We start from the raw sequence: 21,669 nt of genomic DNA, 5'->3' as shown, positions 1-21,669 counted from the left end.
ATATCAAAACGCTGTGAGTGAACCTGACCCAACGTGACTCATGTACTGTGCTTGCTTACATGAGCTTTAAAGCAAATACATTTCATTTTCTTCTACATTCGCCACAATCAGATCATTATATTTGCATGGCATTGAAGCGGAAGGAGGAGCATTCGCCAATCGTAAATGTAATTGTGTAATTGTGTAACGACAAAGTTGATTTCATTTTGTAATCAGTCCCTTCCCTGCCATGACACAAATATGGACCATCCGACCAAAGGAAATGAAGAGGAGATTGAATAAAGAACAAAAAAAAAAGCTTACAGCTGTCCCCTGCTGATAAGGTCACTCATTTCAAAAGATCATTTTTGCACGGATCAAAGTTTTCTTACATTAGCGCTTCGCAGACTATTATTCACAAACTCCCCCCCAAACAGAAAAGTGTGAGACCTTAGCCCTGCATAGTGAAATTGAACTGAACTCAGTGAGAAGTTCCTTTGATTCTCTGTAAAACCCTTTGGACTGTTGACCAATTTCATGCTAACGTATCTTGTAGATGAACCATGAAGACCTATGAGGTTGGACATTTATATGGAAGGTCTCCTCCAACCTGGTATGGAGAATCCATGCACACATGAAAAGAGAGAGAGAGAGAGAGAGAGAGAGAGAGAGAGAGAGAGAGATACCCCAGACAGACACTGACATCTTATCCACAACATGCCTGTTCTCATGGCGCCCGACCCATTAACCCTTGACCAATCGAATCACAGGCCCCTGGTGGTTGCCGAGCGATGAGGACGGCCTGTCTACTGTCTGGTAACCCGATAGGTTAAGACAGAGGATGGTCAGTCCGATTTTACGATGGTGTGTTTTCCCCAATCGCTCGTCACATGCTTGATCTATATCCATAATGCTGGTTACATTACACTTCCGAAAAGATCAATTCATTACCGCTGGAAAGTTATATTTTGACAGAAACTCAAGCTAAACTGAACTTTCCAGTCGTGATTGCTAAAATCATCCATCACTACATGTGTGGCCTAGCTATTTCCAGACTAAACATTTCAAATTGATTTTTTATTTTTATTTTCAAATTTCGCAGGGAGCTTTGGGAGCCGAGGGAGAGAGGACAGCTTGAATATCTTTCGTTGAAACACATTATCTGCGTCTTCAGGCACACCTGTCAGACGGCGTTTTCAAATGGAATCACGCTCTCCCTTTGCCGCATCAAAATAAAAGCACTTTAGGGGTTTGCGGTGACAAACGAGGGATATTTCTGAGCGTTTTCCAATCGAACGAATAAACAACAGAACAAAAAAACAAAAAGAACATCTGCCTCTTCCAGCTCACGTAGTGGGACCAAACTCTGGCTTCTCCTAAACAAAACAACAGCAGCGTCTGCTACGAGACAGCACCACAGTATGCAAGAGAGAAGTGTTTTCTCCTCTTTCAAGCCTCTAGTGACGGGAAATTCTGCAAGAGGAACAAGCAAACCCGGCGTCTGGCTTTTTACACTGCTAATAAATTTTCATTAGGCGCGGTGAAATAACTATCTGAGAGATCACGACCAACTTCACCCCCGAAATAATTCATTTCAGCGTAATGGCTGCCACTTGGCTTCCTTCGGGGAGAGGGGGAGACACGCAAAAGTTTTGGATGTGCCAATCCGTTGGCTCCACTGGTCCCTGTTGTTCACGCCACCGAGAGGATCCCTGGCATACAAATGCGCCTGTGACGACCCTCGTGGGGAAGACGGCGCTTGACGAACCCAGCCTTCTCCCCCCATAAATCTCCCTGACTCACCAGGGGAGGCACACTTACAGGGTGATGGAGTGTGCATGAGATGTGTGTGCGTGTGTGTGTGTGTGTGTGTGTGTGTGTGTGTGTGTGTGTGTGTGTGTGTGTGTGTGTGTGTGTGTGTGTGACAAAAAGAGAGAAGAGGAGAGAGGATATGTGTTGTGGTGTGCAAAAAGGGGCAAAAGGTTTTAATTGAACACAACAGCCCACAAAGGATTTATGGCCTTTGGTGACGAGGCCAAGGACCATTCATAAACATTCATAACCAGGGTGGATGGGTGGGCACTCCCAAGGCTGCCGAGCTGAATAAACAGAGCTGCACAAAGTTGAACTCAATGGGGGGGGGTTAGTGGATCATAGTTTGGGTTTACGACAGGGATCACAATGATTTAGCCTCTGACCTAACTTGTGTCATTTTGTTGTTTTTTCGGGTCATTTTAGGGGCACTCAGGGAGCTTTTTTCATGATCCCATAAAGTAAACCTTATCGTTAACCCAGCAGAGAGAGAAAAACAGTGGAACGAAACCCCGGCTAATGAATTCAATCCTTTTCCCCGATCTCACTTCTGAGATTTCACGGCTGCTTTGCTTGTTATCTGGCTCTATATCACGCCGCACGTTAAAGGTGAAGTAAGCGATTCTGGAGAATGCTTTTTATCAAAATCACCTTTTGCCCAAGGCATTGAATATCTCTTCACTGTTGTGTGGGCTGAAACAAATCCAGTGTTTATACAAAGCCTAGACATGTGCTAGCTACAGGGGGCCCCCTTTGTTTACATACCAGTTTACAGAGTTTAGGCTGTAAAGTTTTTGACAGCTAGCGTATCGTGAGGAGATATTCACTGGTTTTGACAAAAAGTGATTTTGACTTCAAGCATTTTGCAGAATCACTCACTGCACCTTTAAAATGCTTGTGATTATGTGATTATGTAATCACATCACAGCCATGCGTGTACTGCAGCTGCCTGGATCAGGGCATTGGCTGCCGTTGAGAGAAACACACACAGAGCCATTGGGATGAGAATCCAGAGAGCAGCAGCCGGGGCTACGGGCCAACACGAAAGCCAGCGAACACACATTTACACACACACTCACACACACACACACGCACACACCCACGCAAGCACACACACGCACACACACACACACACACACACACACACACACACACACACACACACACACACACACATACACACACACACCCTCCCCACACCCATTCCTCTGCCCCATCTTATCCCCTTAACCTCTCTCTCTCTCCTTCTCAAAATAGAACGACCCGTCACTCACATCCCATTTTTTGTTATTCCCCACTCTGACACGGAGCAGTTGACGCAAAGACAAAATGACAGGATATATAAATATTTACGCACGGCATCAGAGGAAGCGCCAGTCTTCGGCCCCGCCACCAGTGCTCAAAGTCAGTCAGTGCTCTGCGGTGCTGCCAGGGCCGGCAACAATGGCAACATATGGAAGCAATTCTAAAACATTAATGGTTTTTCTGTGAGTGGCGTAAATAGAGTGTGGCAGCAAGCGCTCACGATGATGAAGAGCCAATTCTCTCTTAATGTAGCCCTGTGGTACTGGGCAGCAGAAGAATGGCAACTAATTTAGTCAAGTAGATGTGAGGAAAGGATTTGGCCGAGCGCTTTCGAAAAAACAAACACCTGCTTGGTTAAAAAAATAAAATAAATCTAAAGCAAACGGCAAGGTCAGTTAAGACCTTCGCCAGCCGCTCCGTGCTCCAAGCCTTTCTATCTATTATGTTATTTTGAGCAAGAAAAACAAGCACATTTAACAGCAAAAAAAAGTCCCACAACTCAAATTACTGCGGCCGTGCCGTGGCCCCCGGGGCAGTGGGTGAACCGTGCAAAACAAAACCGCCGTGAAGCCTCAAATAAGTGAGCAATAAAATATTTAAATCCTCCGTGCATTCAGGAGCGGAGTGGTTTTGATTCTAGGGGTCGGGTAGAGGGGACAACTTTTTCACAAGATGACCAACATCTCTTCAGGGCAAACGACAGAAGAAGAGATGAAAATATACAGGGTAGGCAAATGATATGTGGGACTTTTATTGCAGCGGGCAAATGAAAGATATACAAATCCAAAAATACAGACAGGCTTTTTTCTTCATGCCATTGGCAGCATGTCATCCATTCAAATAAAACACGGCTAGAACATAGCTGACCTCAGACATGATCAGAGCGGAGTTAAATTGGCCCCAAATGACTAATTAAAAAGATCACTGATGGTAGTTATAACCTGTTACATTTTAGAATGCTATTAAGCCTGTTGTTTTTTGTTTTCCTGGGTTTCCCCCCTCCCCTGCTTTCACTGCCCTCTCTCTCTAACGATGCGTTAGCGGTTGAAGAATGATAAAAGCTGAGCTCAGTCTATGGCTGTAAAACAAGTCTGCCCGTTCCACTCCTCAGAGACATGGCCCTCAGCCTGGCCTGTGAAGGCATTGTTTACACCACGTTTTATAACCTTTAAAAGCCTTCAAGCTTTCACCCAGGAACACTTGTTAAATACAACACTTTATTAATATAGTGTATCTCAAGGGCTTTGAGCTACAATAACACTGCAGAGCTTTGCCAAAACATATCCTTTACCGAGGGATGAAGTCCTTCAACACCACTTCTAAAATAATCCTATACATATGACACACATTTACATTGGAGCTCTTCTGATGCTATATTCAGATCCGCTTTTCATGAAAGTAGTAGCGACTGCACCTTTTGGGTAAACATTTGGTACGTAGCTGCAGTAGCGCACTGTGTACTTTCTTTCTCCAACCCTACATTTCTCAAAAACCACCATAGAAAGCAGAAACGCGGTCTTGGGGCTATATCATCCTCGCACCACAGTAGCAGTTATGTCAGCCAAGTGTTGTGCCAAGTCAGAAAAACCACCATCCCTAGAGTGGGGTCAGGCCCATTTGAGGCACACCCTTCCCACAGTCAGGCCATAATCGCATAGAGAGAAAAGAATATGCTGTCACTAGAAACACTCACACACACACAAACCTGGACCTTCGCCTCTCATGGAGGGTCACAACCTCTCTTTGGGCTCTCCATTGTTTAACTGCTTTTTTTTTTACCACAGCAGCTGAACAGCCACAGCCTCAGGTCCAGTGGCTACTTAAAGAAAGTATATTATATTTTACTACCCTCCACCATACTGTCAGCCCCAACAATGCTGAAAATAGCCTATGAGCAAGGTTTTCCAATACTGGACCAGAAGAAATGCAAAAGACAATTAATCTATTTTATTATTATTAATTTGTTCAAACACTACGTTAACATTTCTGAATTGGGAGCGTTCCTATGTAGGTTCCCAGGGCCCTATGTGCCCCAGTTCAATATTCTGTTAACACCATAGATAGTAGGTTAACACAAGGGACTTTTTTCGAAATGTTTTATTTATGTTTTCAGGGACTACTTGTCCCTACTAAAATATATATTTATAAAGAATTGTCTTTGAAGTACAAGTTTCTTTGTGTGTCAGTTACTGGGAAACTCATATCAACAAGCAATGGTGGAGGAAGTGAGAAGGGAACCCACAGCTCACATATGGCATTATATTTTAATATATATATATATTAAATACAGAGCGGAGGAACATAAAACCCTGGGAACATAGGACCGTTTCATTATGTGATAAATGTAGCTGGGAGAACATAGGGATGACCCCCCTATGCATGAATGACTGTATGTGTATGTTCAAAAGGATAAGACCCGGCTGTGTGTTGTTATTAATAATAATAATAATAATAATAATGAATTGGATTTATATAGCGCCTTATGCCCTAGGGACTCAAAACGCTTGAATTATTGCTGTTGTGATCCACAGGGGCATGTTCTAAATGCGTTTGTAGTCCTCCCAAGTCCTCCAATGGGGAGCCATGGCTGAGCCTGGCTGTGATCATTCTCCACAACCAGGGATTACACTATATTACATGGAGCACAATGGCACACAAAAGAGAGTGAAAATAGGTTTAACGTGAGGTTTCTCTTCCCTCACACACACCGTTTGGAGGCACACAAGTTGCAAGGGCTGTACTTTGGCATGGTCTGGGAAGAAAGAAAAAACTGTGGGAACCCTCCAACTTGGAACAATAAGGTGTGTTTGAACCGCACACAGGCTATCATCAGGCCATCAAATATAATATATAAGTGTAAAGGCAAAAATGGATATCTACCTGAGGCCATGGGGTTTAGCAGCGCGCTCTGCTGAGGTGCTGATTCTCCACACAAGGTGATGGGATATATACATAAACAAATCATAAAACGTGTGTTACAGTGTGTTACACTGTTTTATTTTCCCATGATAGCAAAAGGAAAAAAAAAAACTCCAGACATGCAACGTCTGCAGAGATCAGGAGCTTTTACAACCGAGTTAACAAAGCCGATGCTTTGTCAGCCGACACGCTTTGCGAGCTTATAAAACTAAAGGTGAACTCGTAGGGGTCAACAGCCTTAACAAGCCAGTGAAATGTACATGTGTACTGTTTCTGCACTGACTTTATAGCCCTTCACCACACAAAAAAATCTACTATTACTGTGTATGATATTTCTCCAGTGAAGCTCTGGAGTTTCTAATCTACTTTGCGGCATTAGGAAACCCCTGGCCTTTACCATCACAGCTGATCGTTCCAAACCAAAGACTGTCAAGCCTCTCTTTCTTTTCCCCCCTTTCTACTATAGGCTACAGAATGCCTTGTGTTAGTGAACCACGTCTGATTGCTAACTGTAATGTCGACCCCCTTTTTATTTATTTATTAATGCCCCCGATATTTCTACCAAAGCGTTAAGCCACTTGGGCTTAATGGGCCATTGTGGTACATTAGAGAACACAAACGCATTGACCACAGCTGACCCGCTGGCTGGTGTGTGTGGTCCGTATCACGTTTAGCCGGGGCCACTTAGTCATCATCATTGCGCTCAATTGGCGCAGAGGGAAGAGTGCCACCTCAGCTAATGTTGAAGTGACAAAGACTCTGGGGAAAGGGGTTGTAAAGGAGTTAGACCCTAGTGTCTGCACTGGGCGGTTGTACCGAATATAGAGTCTTTGCAATGCATGTGCATCTTTGCAGACTCGCAGTGACCTTGGTCTTCGAGTAAATTCCCCCCCCCCCCCCCCAGGGTAGATTGAAAACGTCTCAATGACATTTTGCTGTGTGGCAGTGGGTAGACAGAAGTGCATTGATCGCTGTTGATACTCGCATCCAACTGAGGCATTTTACAGCATTTCATTACAGTTTAGCTGCGCAATGGCAATGTAAGACAGAGGATAAAGACAATGAAATCTGATGCGGACCATAGTGTATCTTATAACTGCAGTAAAGCCTATCGAGCAAGGCTATGTCTGCTTTGTGTCTCGAGGGAAGGAACAAGAGGGGGGAAGAGTGAAGAAAGTGTATAAAAAAGTAGGGAAAATTGTTCTACACTAATACTTCAAATCTTTACATCAATAATTTTGACGACACTCAGTAACCAAATAATCCCTCCATCCTCCCACAGGCCATTTGTAGTGTACAGCGGGGATATACAATTCAAAATTATTTGTATTTTTTGGAACAGTGGGTCCTTGAATTTAGTCAGAGGTAGACAAAAGCAGGCTTCACATTTCTAGTCAGCAAATGCCGATTTTCGATGGCTGTAATGACCACTGTCTGGCAGTATTGATCGACTTAGATAACTAATCAAGCTAAAGTTAATTTGTTTTAAAGCACAATTTGCTGATTTTTAAATGGTTCCAGCTGATTCGTTAAAGAAAATATATTTTTTTTAAATGAGTCTTAAGTATTCCCTCTGACTTCATATACATGTACTGATTTTTGCTAAAAAGACTGAGGCCACAACAGGTTTGTACTGTCGACAGTAAGCTAGGACATGCTAATGATTGCGTCTTCGATTAGAGCAGATAAACCATCCATTTACTTTGCTTTAGTGTTTATGCTTTTGGAAAGACTAAATATAATCAAATGTTTGGACTAATTGTTTTCAGTTTCTTGCAGCTTTTTACCCAATTCTGAAATTGTTTAACAGGGTTATAATGATTTTCCCTCTAGACAGTCTATATAGTGATACCCCAGATTGCTTTTGTTACTTCTACAAAATAAACGAATACCATTTTGTTTTACATCAGTTTGCCATCCTAACATTTCACTCAATATCTCGTTTGCAGCTGTTGCCAGAGGGATGTAAAACAAACTATCAGAGAAAACAGCTAATTGCTAACTGGATACATATTTTTGTTGTCTCCTAGCAACATTTCAACATCTGGAGGAAACGGTCCAAACAGCTGTCCAATTATGGCTACAGAAATCAACTTTGTGAAGAGTGGAGGAAGGGAAGGAGATGGAGGGAAACAATGTGACTCAGGTTAAAGTGAAGGAACGGAGGAAAAGATAGACAGAGGATATAAATAACTACATGCAGCACACAGAAAAGTGCACATGATTAAGAAACGTAATGAGCCGAATCAATGACCTCGCCCCCTGGTGTGTGTGCATGTTGGTGTGCAGTTTGTTTGAGCGCTTACCTGCGTGTGGGACGATAGGGTGCTCTGTCTTATGACAGGGCGATTCAGGCAGAAGCACCGGCCCCCTCCTACCGGACACGCCTCCAGGCCGCAGAACCAGCATGCACTGCAGTAGCAGCAGTGCATGCTGGGTCACAGGGCGTCCCATAAGGGCCCGGGCTTGGCTCACTTCTCCTCAGGCCTCAGGAGCCAACAGCATTGGAGAGACACACCTGAATGGACAGAGAGAGAGAGACAGATTTGGGTGTTAAACACAAACTCAGTCCACCTTCTTTTAAGTCCATGAGCGGGGAAACAAATGTAACATAGTTAACACAGCACCTTGCTACAATCCCAAAGGATTCACATGGAGATGAAAATAATTCCTTACAAATAGGGAACGAAGGAGAGAGGTGCAAAGAAGTAGGAGTGTGATTGATTGTGTGTGTGTATGTGTGGGGGGTGCTTTGCTGAGCAACAGCAGCCGGTGTGTGTGACACCCAGAGGCCTCACACCTCTCACCTCTGACGCCCACTGATAAGCCAGACACGGCTCTGCATTACCTCACACAACGTATGTGTGTGTCTCTGTTTGAGTGCGTGTGTGTAGTACAATATCTGGAAATGAAGTGCCCTTAAGTGCATGCCTTTGTTCTCACTTTGTTGTATGTAATTATTACGTGCATACATGTGTTGTTAATTATTGAGTGTTATTTGTTTCTATGTGACTGATATACGCACAGACCTGCACTGCACCACACTCCTCAGGGGTTAATAAAATGCTAAAGCTGCTATATATCTGACATGCTTACATTCACAACCCTTAAATTGCAGTTTTACTTCAATTCAAAATATTCATGATTTTTTATTTTTATTTGTGGGGATGATCTAATGCGCAATCTAGACCGTCCACGCCAATACTTAACAATTATGATGCTCTAACTGAGACTGATTTATTCGGTCCCTGGCTGTACACAAAATCCTGAGTGGTGTGTGTGTGGCTGAGTGAGTAGCGATATCGAAGATCTTTGCTATATTGAAAATTGCTTGTAATGGTAGGCATTTGCTGTGCCAAAGTGTTCAAGGCAGAAACTGCATTTTGTATGCTGAGCATTTAATATCAGTTCATTGTATGTGAAATAGGCCTTTTTCTATCTGTCGAGAAAAGTCAGTGGGAAAGAACACGATGCTTTGTCAGAGCAACAGCAGAACAAAAAGAGTTGATTTAGTGTGAATGGTAGGCAGAAAAATAAGTAAAAACTATTAATAGCGCGTTTGCAGTGTGGGTGGAGGGGTGAGGGGGGGGGGGGGCAAAATATGGAAAGAACTCTGCTCCCTGCCTCCCATCAAAAGACAAAGTGAAGTGAGCAAAAGAAAAAAGTTAAAAAAGGAATTGTTGAACATTTGCTCTTCTCAGACAAACCTCGTCTCCACTTCTCTGTGAAGTGTGCGAATCCCCCCCTTAGTGCTGGGGAGCTTGGAGTGGCTCTGGGGTAAAACATAAGGCACCTCTCTCTAGTCCTGCTTTCAAAAGAAATCTCAGACGCTGTGAGGGGTGAGGGTGGTTTTTATTAATTTTTTTTTCTTTCTTCAATGAAAAGTTTACTCTGCGCCTTTAGTGTGCAATGAATACGATCGGGCGACCTTGGGGCTTATGTGGAATTCATTCAGAGTCCTGTGTATAAATGCACAGGCAGCAGTGATACTTCGCCTAATGTAAAACACCTGTCATCCACAGCAAGGGGGGGAAGCAAGTGGGAGCCCATGCGCAAGTTGCCTCTTTCTCTGTTCCTTTTTCTCCCTTTTTTGTCTTGACACTTACACGTCCGCTTCTGTACTCTCTTGCATTTTAGGCTTTAGTCAACCTGTCTGTTTAGGTGACACTTTATGTGTTTGTCTGCTAGTTTCCTTGACAGTCTTTGATTATTATTTTTTCTCGCTGTCACCAAAGAGTCATTTTCCCCGGGTGTTCCCTGGCTCATACATTCTTCTTGTCATTTTTCATACAGTCTTATAAACCTTCATGTCAGCATTCACTTAGGGAATATATTTCATAATCTGGTGGGCCCCCAGAGGTGAACTTGACGTTGGAAATTATATTATTGATGTTTTTACAGTTGTGTGTGTGTGTGTGTGTGTGTGTGTGTGTGTGTGTGTGTGTGTGTGTGTGTGTGTGTGCGCGCGCGCGTGTGTGTGTGTGTGTGTGTGTGTGTGTGTGTGTGTGTATGTGCGTGTGTGTGTGTGTGTTTATGTGCGTGTGTGTATGATCAGAAAGGGCATGTGTTTTTTGTTTTTGCTTTGTGTGCATAAAGTGTAAGTCCCCAACACGGCATTAGTTAAACCAAAACACACACATGCAGACACACACACACACACACAAACACACACACACTGTATGCATGGGACCAGCTGACAGGGGCAGGAGCAGAGGCCACTGATCCGTACGCTCTTTGTTGACCTTTCTCCCTTCGTAACAGCCCCGCGCACAACCTCCTGTCAGCCCATAAATGCCCACACACACACACAAACACACATACACACACACACACACACACACACACACACACACACACACACACACACACACACACACACACATACACACACACACACACACAGACACACAGACACACACACACACACACACGTGCATGTTGAGAAAAGAAAAGTTCCACTGTCTCACTTGCAAACAACTTGTCATGCTATTTCGAGAACAAGCAATTATGTAACCATTTCTCATCATCAGTTTCTTTACATGTTTCCCTTGTGTTTCTTTCTGATGCACATAGATTTGAAAACCCTATCGGTTGAGGTTGAATTTAATATTGGCGCTGCCCTGTGGAGTGATTCTGTTACGCATTTTACATTCAGAGACACTCACCGAAAGCACATTATGTTTCATCCTGAGGTTGAGCAAATGTCTTTAATATATTGCCTTTAATAAAAAAAATTATCTAAAACCCAATTGTTTTTTAATTTTTAATTTCAAATAGGCCATCATTTAATAATAAATGCATTTGTCCCTTATGCTTTGGAATCCCACAGATCAACTAATTTGATGCCCACACACACTCATGTGCTTTCACGTCTTCTAAGTAACAGAGCACAGACGGACAGAAAGCATTTGAACAGTTGTTCCGTTCCCTTGAAGTGATCTCTGGTGGATCCTATTTTTCTCTTAAGACTCACCACAAGCCACCGACTGGCCCTGTGGGAGAAAAACTTGAAGAGCTATCCGAGCTGTTCGGTGGTCTAAACTCTAAATCATCTCCTGGGCGTTAGTACAAGCCTCCACACCACACCAGTATTTCCACCTCCTCCTCCTCCTGCTGCTACTCCCACTTCATTCTCTGCCTCTCTCCACACACACACTCACACACGTACGCACGCACACACACACACACACACACACACACACACACACACACACACACACACACACACACACACACACACACACACACCAGCACATGCACACACACACACACACACACACACACACACACACACACACACACACACACACACACACACACACACACACACACACACACACACACACACAAAATATAACCACTCTGGGACCCTGTGATGGATGACACACCGGTGCATTCGAGGCACTTAGCAGAGGGAGCCAGCGAGCCACACAATAAAAACTAAACATGGGATAAACGACGTTGACATTTAAAATACATGTACAGAGCGGAAGCAGAATTTCTTTTTCTTTTTTCATATTTTGAGAGAGGGCACAGGCATTGAGAAGCAAACCCAGTTCAGGAGCTACATGTTACGGAACTTATGAAAACCCTAAATGAATAAAATTGATCAAAAAATCGTTTGCAGCAAAGTAAATCCACAATATAAATACATGGCCACCTTTTTTCCCCACCTTCGTCTGCTGTCACAAATGATCCAATGAGGTGTTGACTTAGCTTCAATGTTGGGAATGGATCACACCACTGAAGATCCGTGTAGCTTTCCGACACGTTTTTCGACAAGTGCAATGAAGCGTCCTGACCTTTCAATAGGTAACCAGAAAACAACTGAGGAGAGAGGAATCCACTCACAAGGTTTAGCACTAAATTGTCAACCTTGAGTTCACATGTCAAGCTGTAACAAACATGTACAAGTTGTAACAAACACATTTGCACTCCGGGTGTGAGTTTTTTTTTTAGGTATCACACTTTTGCAAATGTGGAGCACACTGACATCAGACCTACTCAAGCAGCAGGAGAGAAAGAAAGAGAGCAGGGGAGCGAGGAGAAGCAGGTTTCTTTGGCTCTGTGTGATGTTCGGAGACATTTTAATGTTGTAATACTGTGTGATTAAACTTAGCTGCACACTGGCAATGTGAAACCTGCAATTGTAGATGTTTTTTTCATTGAAATCTGTGTTTGCGTGACATGGCTGTAAGTACACACGATGCTTGACTTTTTCAGGGACACACTCTCCTCTGCATCTTTTTGTTTTGGGAGCAGAGGGCGCCCGCTAGTTAATCAATTGAAGTCTTCCTGCAGTAAAGAGTGGAGAAAGGATCATATTAACGCCTCTATTGATTCAGCCTGAAGCCGGGGATGGAGGGGGGACTTCATGATGGTCGAATTACACTTGGCATAATGAATAGACTCCCCAAATGAAATGCCGGCTTTGTATTCACCACACTGACACACACAAGCGCACATTCAAACACGTTTGTCAAATGTGAGTGGCGCAGTGATGATGATCCATCTGTCCAAACACAGTCAGCAAGAGTGGGGCTGTGGGGTCACAACATAGTGCTGATAGATGCTTGTCTCACTCTCCCCCTCTCTCTATTTCTCTCTCTCTCTCTCTCTATTTCTCTCTCTCTCTCTCTCTCTCTCTGTCTCTCTCCTGTGCCAGACCCAGCGTACACACTGGTAAAATGAAGCCAGACTTTGCTTTAGACCAAAGCACATAGCGACAACATAGAGCGGCTTTTATACAGCAGTATGTTTGTCAGGTAGAGCACTTATATATACGTATATATATATGTATATATAAGTGTGTGTGTGTGTGTGTGTGTGTGTGCGTGTGTGTGTGTGTGTGTGTGTGTGTGTGTGTGTGTGTGTGTGTGTGTGTGTGTGTGTGTGTGTGTGTGTGTGTGTGTGTGTGTGTGTGCGTGTGTGTGTTCGTGTGTGTGTGTTTCGATGCGATCGGCCGGGTGCTTGCCGGTTTATCACTCCATCTATCAGACTGTTTACTGCCAGTTTGTGTTTGTTGTTCCGTGCCTTCGTTTGCCAAACGATGATTTGGGCGTCTTGCATTCACACCCAAAGAACAACAGAGATGTTTGCACTTTCCTTTTCACTGTCCAGCCATCTGTCTGAAAAGGACAGCTGAAATGTCAGGCTGACTGATTAGTTTATGGTTGAACCGAGCTATTGATCGATAAATACGTCTATAACCTCGACTGACACACTGACTGAGTGACTGACAAAGCAGTAAACTGTCTCAGGCTGAAAGACGAACGATCCGACTAACATCTAACACACAAGGTGACGCACTGACAGAGAGACAGATGAGGCAAATGACTGCTGTGTAAAAGCCAACATGATAGACAGACCAAGTGGCCGACCGACTGGCTTTTTCTGCCTCTGTCGTGAGTGTACTTCTTTCAAATCTGTCGGATTTCTTGTTATCCAATCCCTGCCCCTTTCTGTTTCCACCTTTCATTGAATTTTCCCCCTCGCTACACTGTTTCAGTCCACCGCAGTCCGCTGCGCTTCTTGTGTGGACTCGCTGGAGGAGTGCAAACAGAATGATGGAGAGACGATATCGCTAGCAGAGGCAAGGCAAGGCAAGGTAGGGGGGGTTTTTTCAGTCAAAAGGGCCTCAGATCAGAGGGAAGATTAACCCGCGCAAAGTAAATGTTTGTGTTTCGTTTTCCTGAGAGTGGGATTGAAAAGCAAAGGTGGATCAGATTGTTTGTTTCAAAGCCTTATCTGTGCATGGCGCAGAGTGAGGCTTTTGAAGCACAAATCAAATGTGCACCCGGGCAGCTTTTCTTCGATTATTCGCTCTTTCATTTTCTCTCTCTGTCGTTCATGTTAGGATTTTTGTTGAAACTTGAACTTAAAATACATTATTGCTATGAAGTAAGTATAAACTTTATATCCCTGATGTGTTTTTTCTTTGTTTGGTTCTTTACACATCGGTCAAAATTGCAATGGACACATGGAAGGAAATGAAGTTTTGTATAATGTTCTGCTGTGTTTGCAGCACCCCCCTGCGCATTAGGGTTTGAATTTCTGTCCCGATTGAAACTTGAATGGTGCACCATCCGCGTGAGCTGGCGCATATATAGGTAATAATAAATATCAATTTCAATTTCCAAGAAGCACACACACAGGCAGTCAACCGGCTGGTCGGCCAACTGTGACAATCAGTGCTATTGTCAACAACTAGATTTCACTTTCTGAGTGGAATGCTAGCTAGCCCATCTTGATATCTTCCATTTCCAGCATGGTGGGTCCTCAACATGTGGGACTAAATGTAATACATTTTACTGTCTTTGTACTTTTTCAATGTCTTTTTAAAAATTGTATTGGTTTGTATTGTACATGGATATAATGAGAATTAATGTGTACTTATATACTACCAGTGCAGTGTGTGAGAGCTTTACAGGGCAATGACTTGTTCCTGTTTGTAGTGTACCATAGACCAGAAGCTGACAGCATGTCTCCTAGCAACCAGTGCCATGGGAAATGCCCGCCAGGAGGCTTTAAAGCTTGGATCTTGTTTTCACAGACATGTCCAGAAACAGTCTCAGCCTGCTTGGAAAAAACTGCTGCAGAATTGTTAGAATTTTAGATTTTTTAGGTATTGGAAATTTCAGTTCAACTTTAAAAGCCCGGTGGATAAGTTTGTTTGGTCACCGAGAAAGGTTTGCTTAAGGAATAACTGTACGGACATGTATGTTTGCAGATGCATATTTCTTAAGCATACATTTTTGCCTTAACATAATCTGAGTGCGGAGTCCAATTAGTTCCAAACAGCTGTACATTTCAAAAAAACATTAAATTGAACAAATATTTGGATCCGTTTCCTCCCTTTCTGAACAGTGCTCTGAGATTTCCGATCTGTTGTTAGGTTTACGAGGGCCACCTCAGAATTGAACAAACAGAGCTGTGTATTTCAGGTGTATTTTTCTTTCTGCTCATATGGAGGGAAGGGACACAGCTGATGAAACAAGGCAACTGGGGAACGACTGATAGCCGAGAACTTCTCTGGTAGCGGACTTAAACTAACAATCGCAGGTACTCAAGTTTGTCTCATAAAAGTCCCATTCAAGCTGTTATTTTACAGTAAATAGTCTTGGGGTCATTGCGAGAAAATGTCATCCTCCTCTCCTCCTGACTAATGGTTGTAAACACCTCCGCACTCCTTTTTTCTTTTGTACATGCTTAAAACACAATGGACCTTGGACGCATCGAGCTGAAAAGGCTTTTTTCTGTTTTCGTTTGTTGTTGTTGACCAGCCCTGATGACTCGACTGACCACAACCATAGCTCTGGTCCAGTTAAATCTGGGACGCACATCACACACATTTGCCACAGAAAGACACACGCACGCGCATGCAAGCACACACGCGCACACACACACACACACACACACACACACACACACACACACACACACACAGCCTCTCTCCACTCTCTTGCTCAAAAAAACACACCCAGCAATTTCCTCCGAGTCCCACCCTAACTCTCTAGAGAGGTTCCCAAAATCCTGCTGTTATTTTTACTCATCTCGCTTACCCCACGGCACAGCAACTCATGCTGATGCATTACCACCACGTGCCTGAATGTGGCTTGTGTCTATGTATATACTGTAGTGTATATGTGTGTGTATGTGTGTCGTGCACAGCGCACCGTGTGGAAAAGAAAAAGTGACATCACGCCTGAAAGGAGAGGATTCATCCGCTTTAAAGCTCTTACACAAGGGTAACCAGCGTGACCCTGCTCGCTCGTGTCTTAGTGCCTGCATGATTACTGGAGGTCGTTCAACATGACAGAAGTCATGGATGGAAGAGCCCCCTTTGGATAAAGAACAGGGCTTACAAAACTGTTCACTTCCTAAATTTAGGTCAAGGTAAAGCAGCGTCAGGACTTGAAGCCTATACACAGCCGACTTCATAAATTACAGAGAATTAATCATTTCTGAGGTTGGTTGGTTGGTTTCTTTTCGGCTTTTGACAAGGGGTAGGCTACTATGAAAATAGAAACAGTGAGAAAGCGTTTCATTTGTATTCATTTCTCTTATAGGAACTGTGCCCAGTGCTTTTGAAAGGAAGTGTTCAGCTTTTTGGGCAATGTGCCCTTTTCGCTTGGATGAGAGGCTTAATTCCACTCTCATGTATGTACAGGTATATAACATGAACTTGAGGGACACAGTCGACTTACTTAAATTAGCACAAAGTCTGGAAACAGAGGGAAAAACAGCTAGCCTGGCTCTGTCCAAAATGTTAATTGGAAAAATACAAAGGTGTTTCCATCAAAACAATTTACTGTAAGACATTATACCTCTCATATCTCATCAACATAGAAAGGAAAAACCATTTAACATATATGCTGTAGTCACTTAACTTTGACATTTTTGATTTCTGTTAACCAAATTAGGCTGTCACCAAGACGGCAACAGCTATTCCCCTAACCTGACACAGCATAGCCCCATCTTTTTTTTTTAAACTAATTTGTAAAAACTAAATTAGAGATGCTGGTAGGCATTTTTTGTTACCAATTGCTGGCTCGCCCTGATTATAGCCTTTATGCTAAGCTAAATCAGCAAGAACGAAAATAAGCAGTTCTCCAAAAATGTCCCACTTTCCTTTAAATGTTCCTTACAAGAGTAAGAGAAAGAGTTGAAAAAATAAAAATGAACAACACCACATGCAACTTCAGGGACCGTGGGCATCACACAGTCTGCCTTTCACTGCCAATTAAGTTATTCCACAAGCCCCATCTCCTACCTCCTCAGTCTGCTGCTGACTGCTGAGAGAGATGTGTGTGCGTGTGTGTGTGTGGGTGTGTGTGTGTGTGTGTGTGTGTGTGTGTGTGTGTGTGTGTGTGTGTGTGTGTGTGTGTGTGTGTGTGTGTGTGTGTGTGTGTGTGTGTGTGTGTGTGTGTGTGTGTGTGTGTGTGTGTGTGTATAGTACAGTGTGTCGACCCCAGCACTGATCGCCTGTTGAGACGGCGGCTCTAACACGTATAGCGTGGACCCTCAGGCTACCGTCTGAGACACTCTCTGTGTCAAGAAAGCTCTGTTCACAGGGAGGAAATTGTCACAACAACCTCAGCAGGTCTGGAGTGGCTTGAAACTCAGAGAAGAAACCTAGCGTGTCAACCAACACCGCTGTCCTGAAACTACAAATCTCACCTAGAGTCGATATTTTCCACAACACCCTCAGAAAAGGCACTAAAAAATGTCTGATGCGAAATGCAAGTTCCAGAGTTGGGTGGTACTTCTTCAATGCCAATCACTAATCACTTTGGTTTCATATAGGCCTTTCACGCCAAAAAGAGCCATGAGCCAGTTCCGGGCTGGTGCTGGGGCCAGTTCAAAACTGGTTACAGCCTTATCCCAGTTATGAACCGGTTGGTTTCACAACGACCAGAGCCAGCCATGGAGCCGGCAAGAGAGCAACGTCATGACGTCACTGTAAACGTGTGTGTACGTCGCCCGACGCGGCTGCTCTTGTGGCTAACGCTAAAGCTACCGCTAGCTTTAAGCACAACAACAGCGGCGAATACGTCTTATTTTTACACGTCTCCGTTTGTGTGTGTGTGTGTGTGTGTGCGTGAGTGTGCGTCTCTCCATTTGTCTGTGTGTGTGTGTGTCTCCGTTTGTCTGTGTCGCGCTGCTCGGCTCAGTGGGCTCTGTAGGTCCTGCCTGCTTCAGCGTTTACTTTCCTGTTAGGCCTATTTTAAAATAAAAGCCAACTCACGTTTGTCCAGTGAAATGCTTTTAATGTAAAGCCGCAGCCTTAATGCTCTATTTGTTTAACAGTAACTTAACTGCTGCGCGCTGATCTAAAGATAGTGTTTTTCAATAGCCTATAGAAAGCCGTGTCTCTGGCATTACCGGTGGTGACACAAGTTTATTTTGCTAAAAAAAAAAACGGCACATTGTCCCGCATAAACGTAGTCTTTGTCCCACATCTGGTGAATTGGGATCTGGTCACCCTACTTTGCAAATAGGACCCATACAGCGTATTTTCGCCGGTCAATTTGATCGCTACGTTCGGTAATTATGTTATGTTTACATAGTAGCGTTGTTTTTAAATATGGCGGGCACGAGGTTTGAGTTGGTCTGGTTGGTCAGGATAATCCCTTCCCCGGCCGCTGGCGCAAGCAGTTCTTACCTCAAACCCTGCTCAATCCTGGGGTTTGAGTTGAACAGGTTTTTGCGGCCCGGAGCAGGCTCTCTGGCGTTGTGAAACCAAAACACTGGTTCTAGCTCCGAACTAGCCCGGAACCGACTCCGATTTTGCTGCGGTGTGAAAGGCCTAATAGAGATCACTGAAGATTAAAATGGACCCCAAAAAAACCTTTGAATTAATTTGCATGCATGAGATACGGTTCTTTCTCACCTTGAAGATGGACCAAAACAATCCCCTCATGGGCTTTTGAAGAATTTTCTGTCATTTTCCACAACACTTAACGGCTTGCTTAATGCATTGACATCAAAAGACTTTCTCCTCGCACTTCAAAGCCTTTGTTCTCCGTGAGGTATATTAGCAGGGCCAATACACACAAGAGGAACAGTGTCATCTGACGTATGATCAAGGCAACGGAGCAGAGATGGCCACATCACTTATGATAAAATAGATACATACAGGAACAATACATACAGGAAATACATAGCAGCACATGCGCAGTCACCTGGGACCGCAGTGATAAGAGCCGTAAAGCCCACCACTGAGGGATGGTGACATTTTTAAAGCTTTAATTACATGCTTGGCAAACTGGTGGCCGACTGTCTGACTGGCTGCAAAATTACACTATCGCGGTGTACAGCTGTGCACCGACGCAGGACTAAAAGTGACACGCCATTCACACAAACACACACCTGCCTCCCGCTCATCTGAGGTGGGGAAGCAAAGTAAGGGCACCACCGCGAGCTGAGCCAATATCAAGGGTATAACTACTGACTACAGGGCCAGCTCACTGATCTAGACTTTCCAAAGGGCACAGACGCGCCTCACAGATGAATGAAATGCTACCTTGATGCTAACCAGACTCTTAATGAAATGATATAATGAAATGTACAGTCATCCAAGGGTAAATGCATTCAGCTCATTCAGCTGAAAATGTGAAATGTTAGACTTTTCTTTTTTTTTTTCTTTTTCTTTCTTTGTTCTTCACAGAATACCCGGTTCTGAATCATCCAATTACTAATATTATAATCAATCATATCAGCGTTGGCAGTGACAGGATTTGACTGGGACGAATGATGGATGAAATCTCTCACAGGCAGATTCCCTTGCAGCAGAGGTTGAGTCTCTCTGGTGATATACTTGCGGTAAATGTACATATAGATTTAAACAGTAGGAACTGTTGGATGTTGGTGGTTGAACATTGAAACGTAGCCTATATTTACTAAGGGTATTTCTTTGGAGCATCATTTTGAATTAACACTTATATCAATTTTGAACGCGACTGCAAATCAGATGTTGGCTCTGGATATTGTACTTTTTATACTTGTCTTTAATACAAGCTATTATGCCAGTGTCATGTCAACAGTTCACTTTCCCGCTGCACCAAAGTGCAAAATGTGTTATTGCAGATTTTAGGCTTTTCATTATAAACAGCTATAGCTAATTATAAGTGTGTTTAATTGTCATTAGTAATAAGTCCCTAATAAGATAGAATTCAAGATATGGACATTTTCATTATCATTTGCCGATCACTACTTTTGTAATTAATATGCTGAATGGAGCTGACCATGTGTTGATCCTTTAAAAAATCTCCTGCTGTAGCCTGCACTTCCATAAAATGAAACAGGCTCACCTAAGTCACCTTTCTTCATTCTGTGTGTTTGGAGTGATGCAAGCCTAACACTGGTTTTCCCATTTTAAAGTGCATAACACCAGCAGAGCATTCTTGAGCTGAGTGCAGACTACTCTTGGTGGAGTGCTATTCAAACATATTTCATTCACTCACTTTTCTTAAAAGGACTTGATTACTTGTTCCAGCTACTTTGCATGGATCACAGGGTTTGTGAAAGACAGATAGGGCACTATCTGCATGACAACACAAACAGCTAAGGAATCACACACTCCCATCGCAATTATTCTCTATACAGTTGAAATCCGGTCATTGCCTGACAACAGGCCAAATCCGTCAATTTGCAGAGAGAATTATAATCAATCTTCCAACATATTGCCATCAACATTATCCACGACAAAAAGCCCAACAGGCTGCCAACTTCTACAGCACAGTAAAATCAACAACTCCCCAAAAGAGAAAGACACATTTTCTTCAGCACATAACAGACAACTGCTACAGATGGGGAGGGAGTCATGTGGAAGCTGCCTTGAGATGGGTTTTTCTCACTGAATCTGAAGAAATCTGGCAGGAGGACAGGATAGTAAATTAGCTCTTGGCTCCACTGGAACCAATTAATTACCCAAGCATGTTTATGCGTGTGTGTCTGCATGTGTGTGTCTGTTGAGTGGCCTGCCCTATTGTAATTTGTCCCGTTAACACCAGAGACAGGCACAAAAGCGGAAAGTTATAGCCTTAATGAGAAAGAGAGATGGGGTTTTTTTTGGTCGACGGCAGATGTTTTGACACAGAAAGAGGATGCGGTGGAAAGTTGTCTGTGTGTGTGTGTGTGTGTGTGTGTGTGTGTATGTGTGTGTGTGTGTGTGTGTGTGTGTGTGTGTGTGTGTGTGTGTGTGTGTGTGTGTGTGCGTGTGTGTGTGTGTGTGTGTGTGGATTGCACGTGCCTGCCGGGGAGTCTCCCGTCTCCCCGAGCGTGACTCCCAAGGGTGAAGTGGAACGACGGAGGAGCAGAGTCGGAGACAGAGCCTACAGGCATCCGACGTTGATCGTGTCTCTGCTCGACCAGGCAAACAGATGTGGGCCTAACTCCCTCTCTCTCTCTCTCTCTCTCTCTCTCTCGCCGTCTAGTCTCTCTATCTTTCCCCCCGCCGTCTGTCTCCCTCTCTTTATATATATATGTTTTTCTTTTTCTATTGCGAGGTGGCGAAAACAGTCTGACAGATTGGGTTTTTTTCAACAAGAACTGAGTGGACTTTACTCCGCTTTGACAGTAAGCCTCCTAAAATATTGAAATGCCCAAGACATTGAAGCAACTTTCAGGACCAACCTGCACACCTTAGCCCAA

The 21,669-nt window shown here is 43.7% G+C and overlaps 1 protein-coding gene across 1 annotated transcript in view; it reads right to left on the bottom strand.

The window, feature by feature from the left end:
• The window catches only part of sema5a (sema domain, seven thrombospondin repeats (type 1 and type 1-like), transmembrane domain (TM) and short cytoplasmic domain, (semaphorin) 5A), a 139,319-nt gene that overhangs the window by 97,683 nt on the left and 19,967 nt on the right, over nt 1-21,669 (bottom strand). The window contains exon 2 of the mRNA XM_080050292.1: nt 8,322-8,533. Within this exon, the coding sequence (XP_079906418.1) occupies nt 8,322-8,469 (148 nt within the window). The 5' untranslated portion in view covers nt 8,470-8,533. The remainder of the gene's footprint in view (nt 1-8,321; nt 8,534-21,669) is intronic.

The sequence above is a fragment of the Ammodytes marinus genome, assembly GCF_949987685.1.
Source record: "Ammodytes marinus genome assembly, chromosome: 21".
NCBI lineage: Eukaryota > Metazoa > Chordata > Actinopteri > Uranoscopiformes > Ammodytidae > Ammodytes > Ammodytes marinus.
Note: the sequence above shows the minus strand (reverse complement) of the source record. Positions and strands in the feature narration are given on the sequence as shown.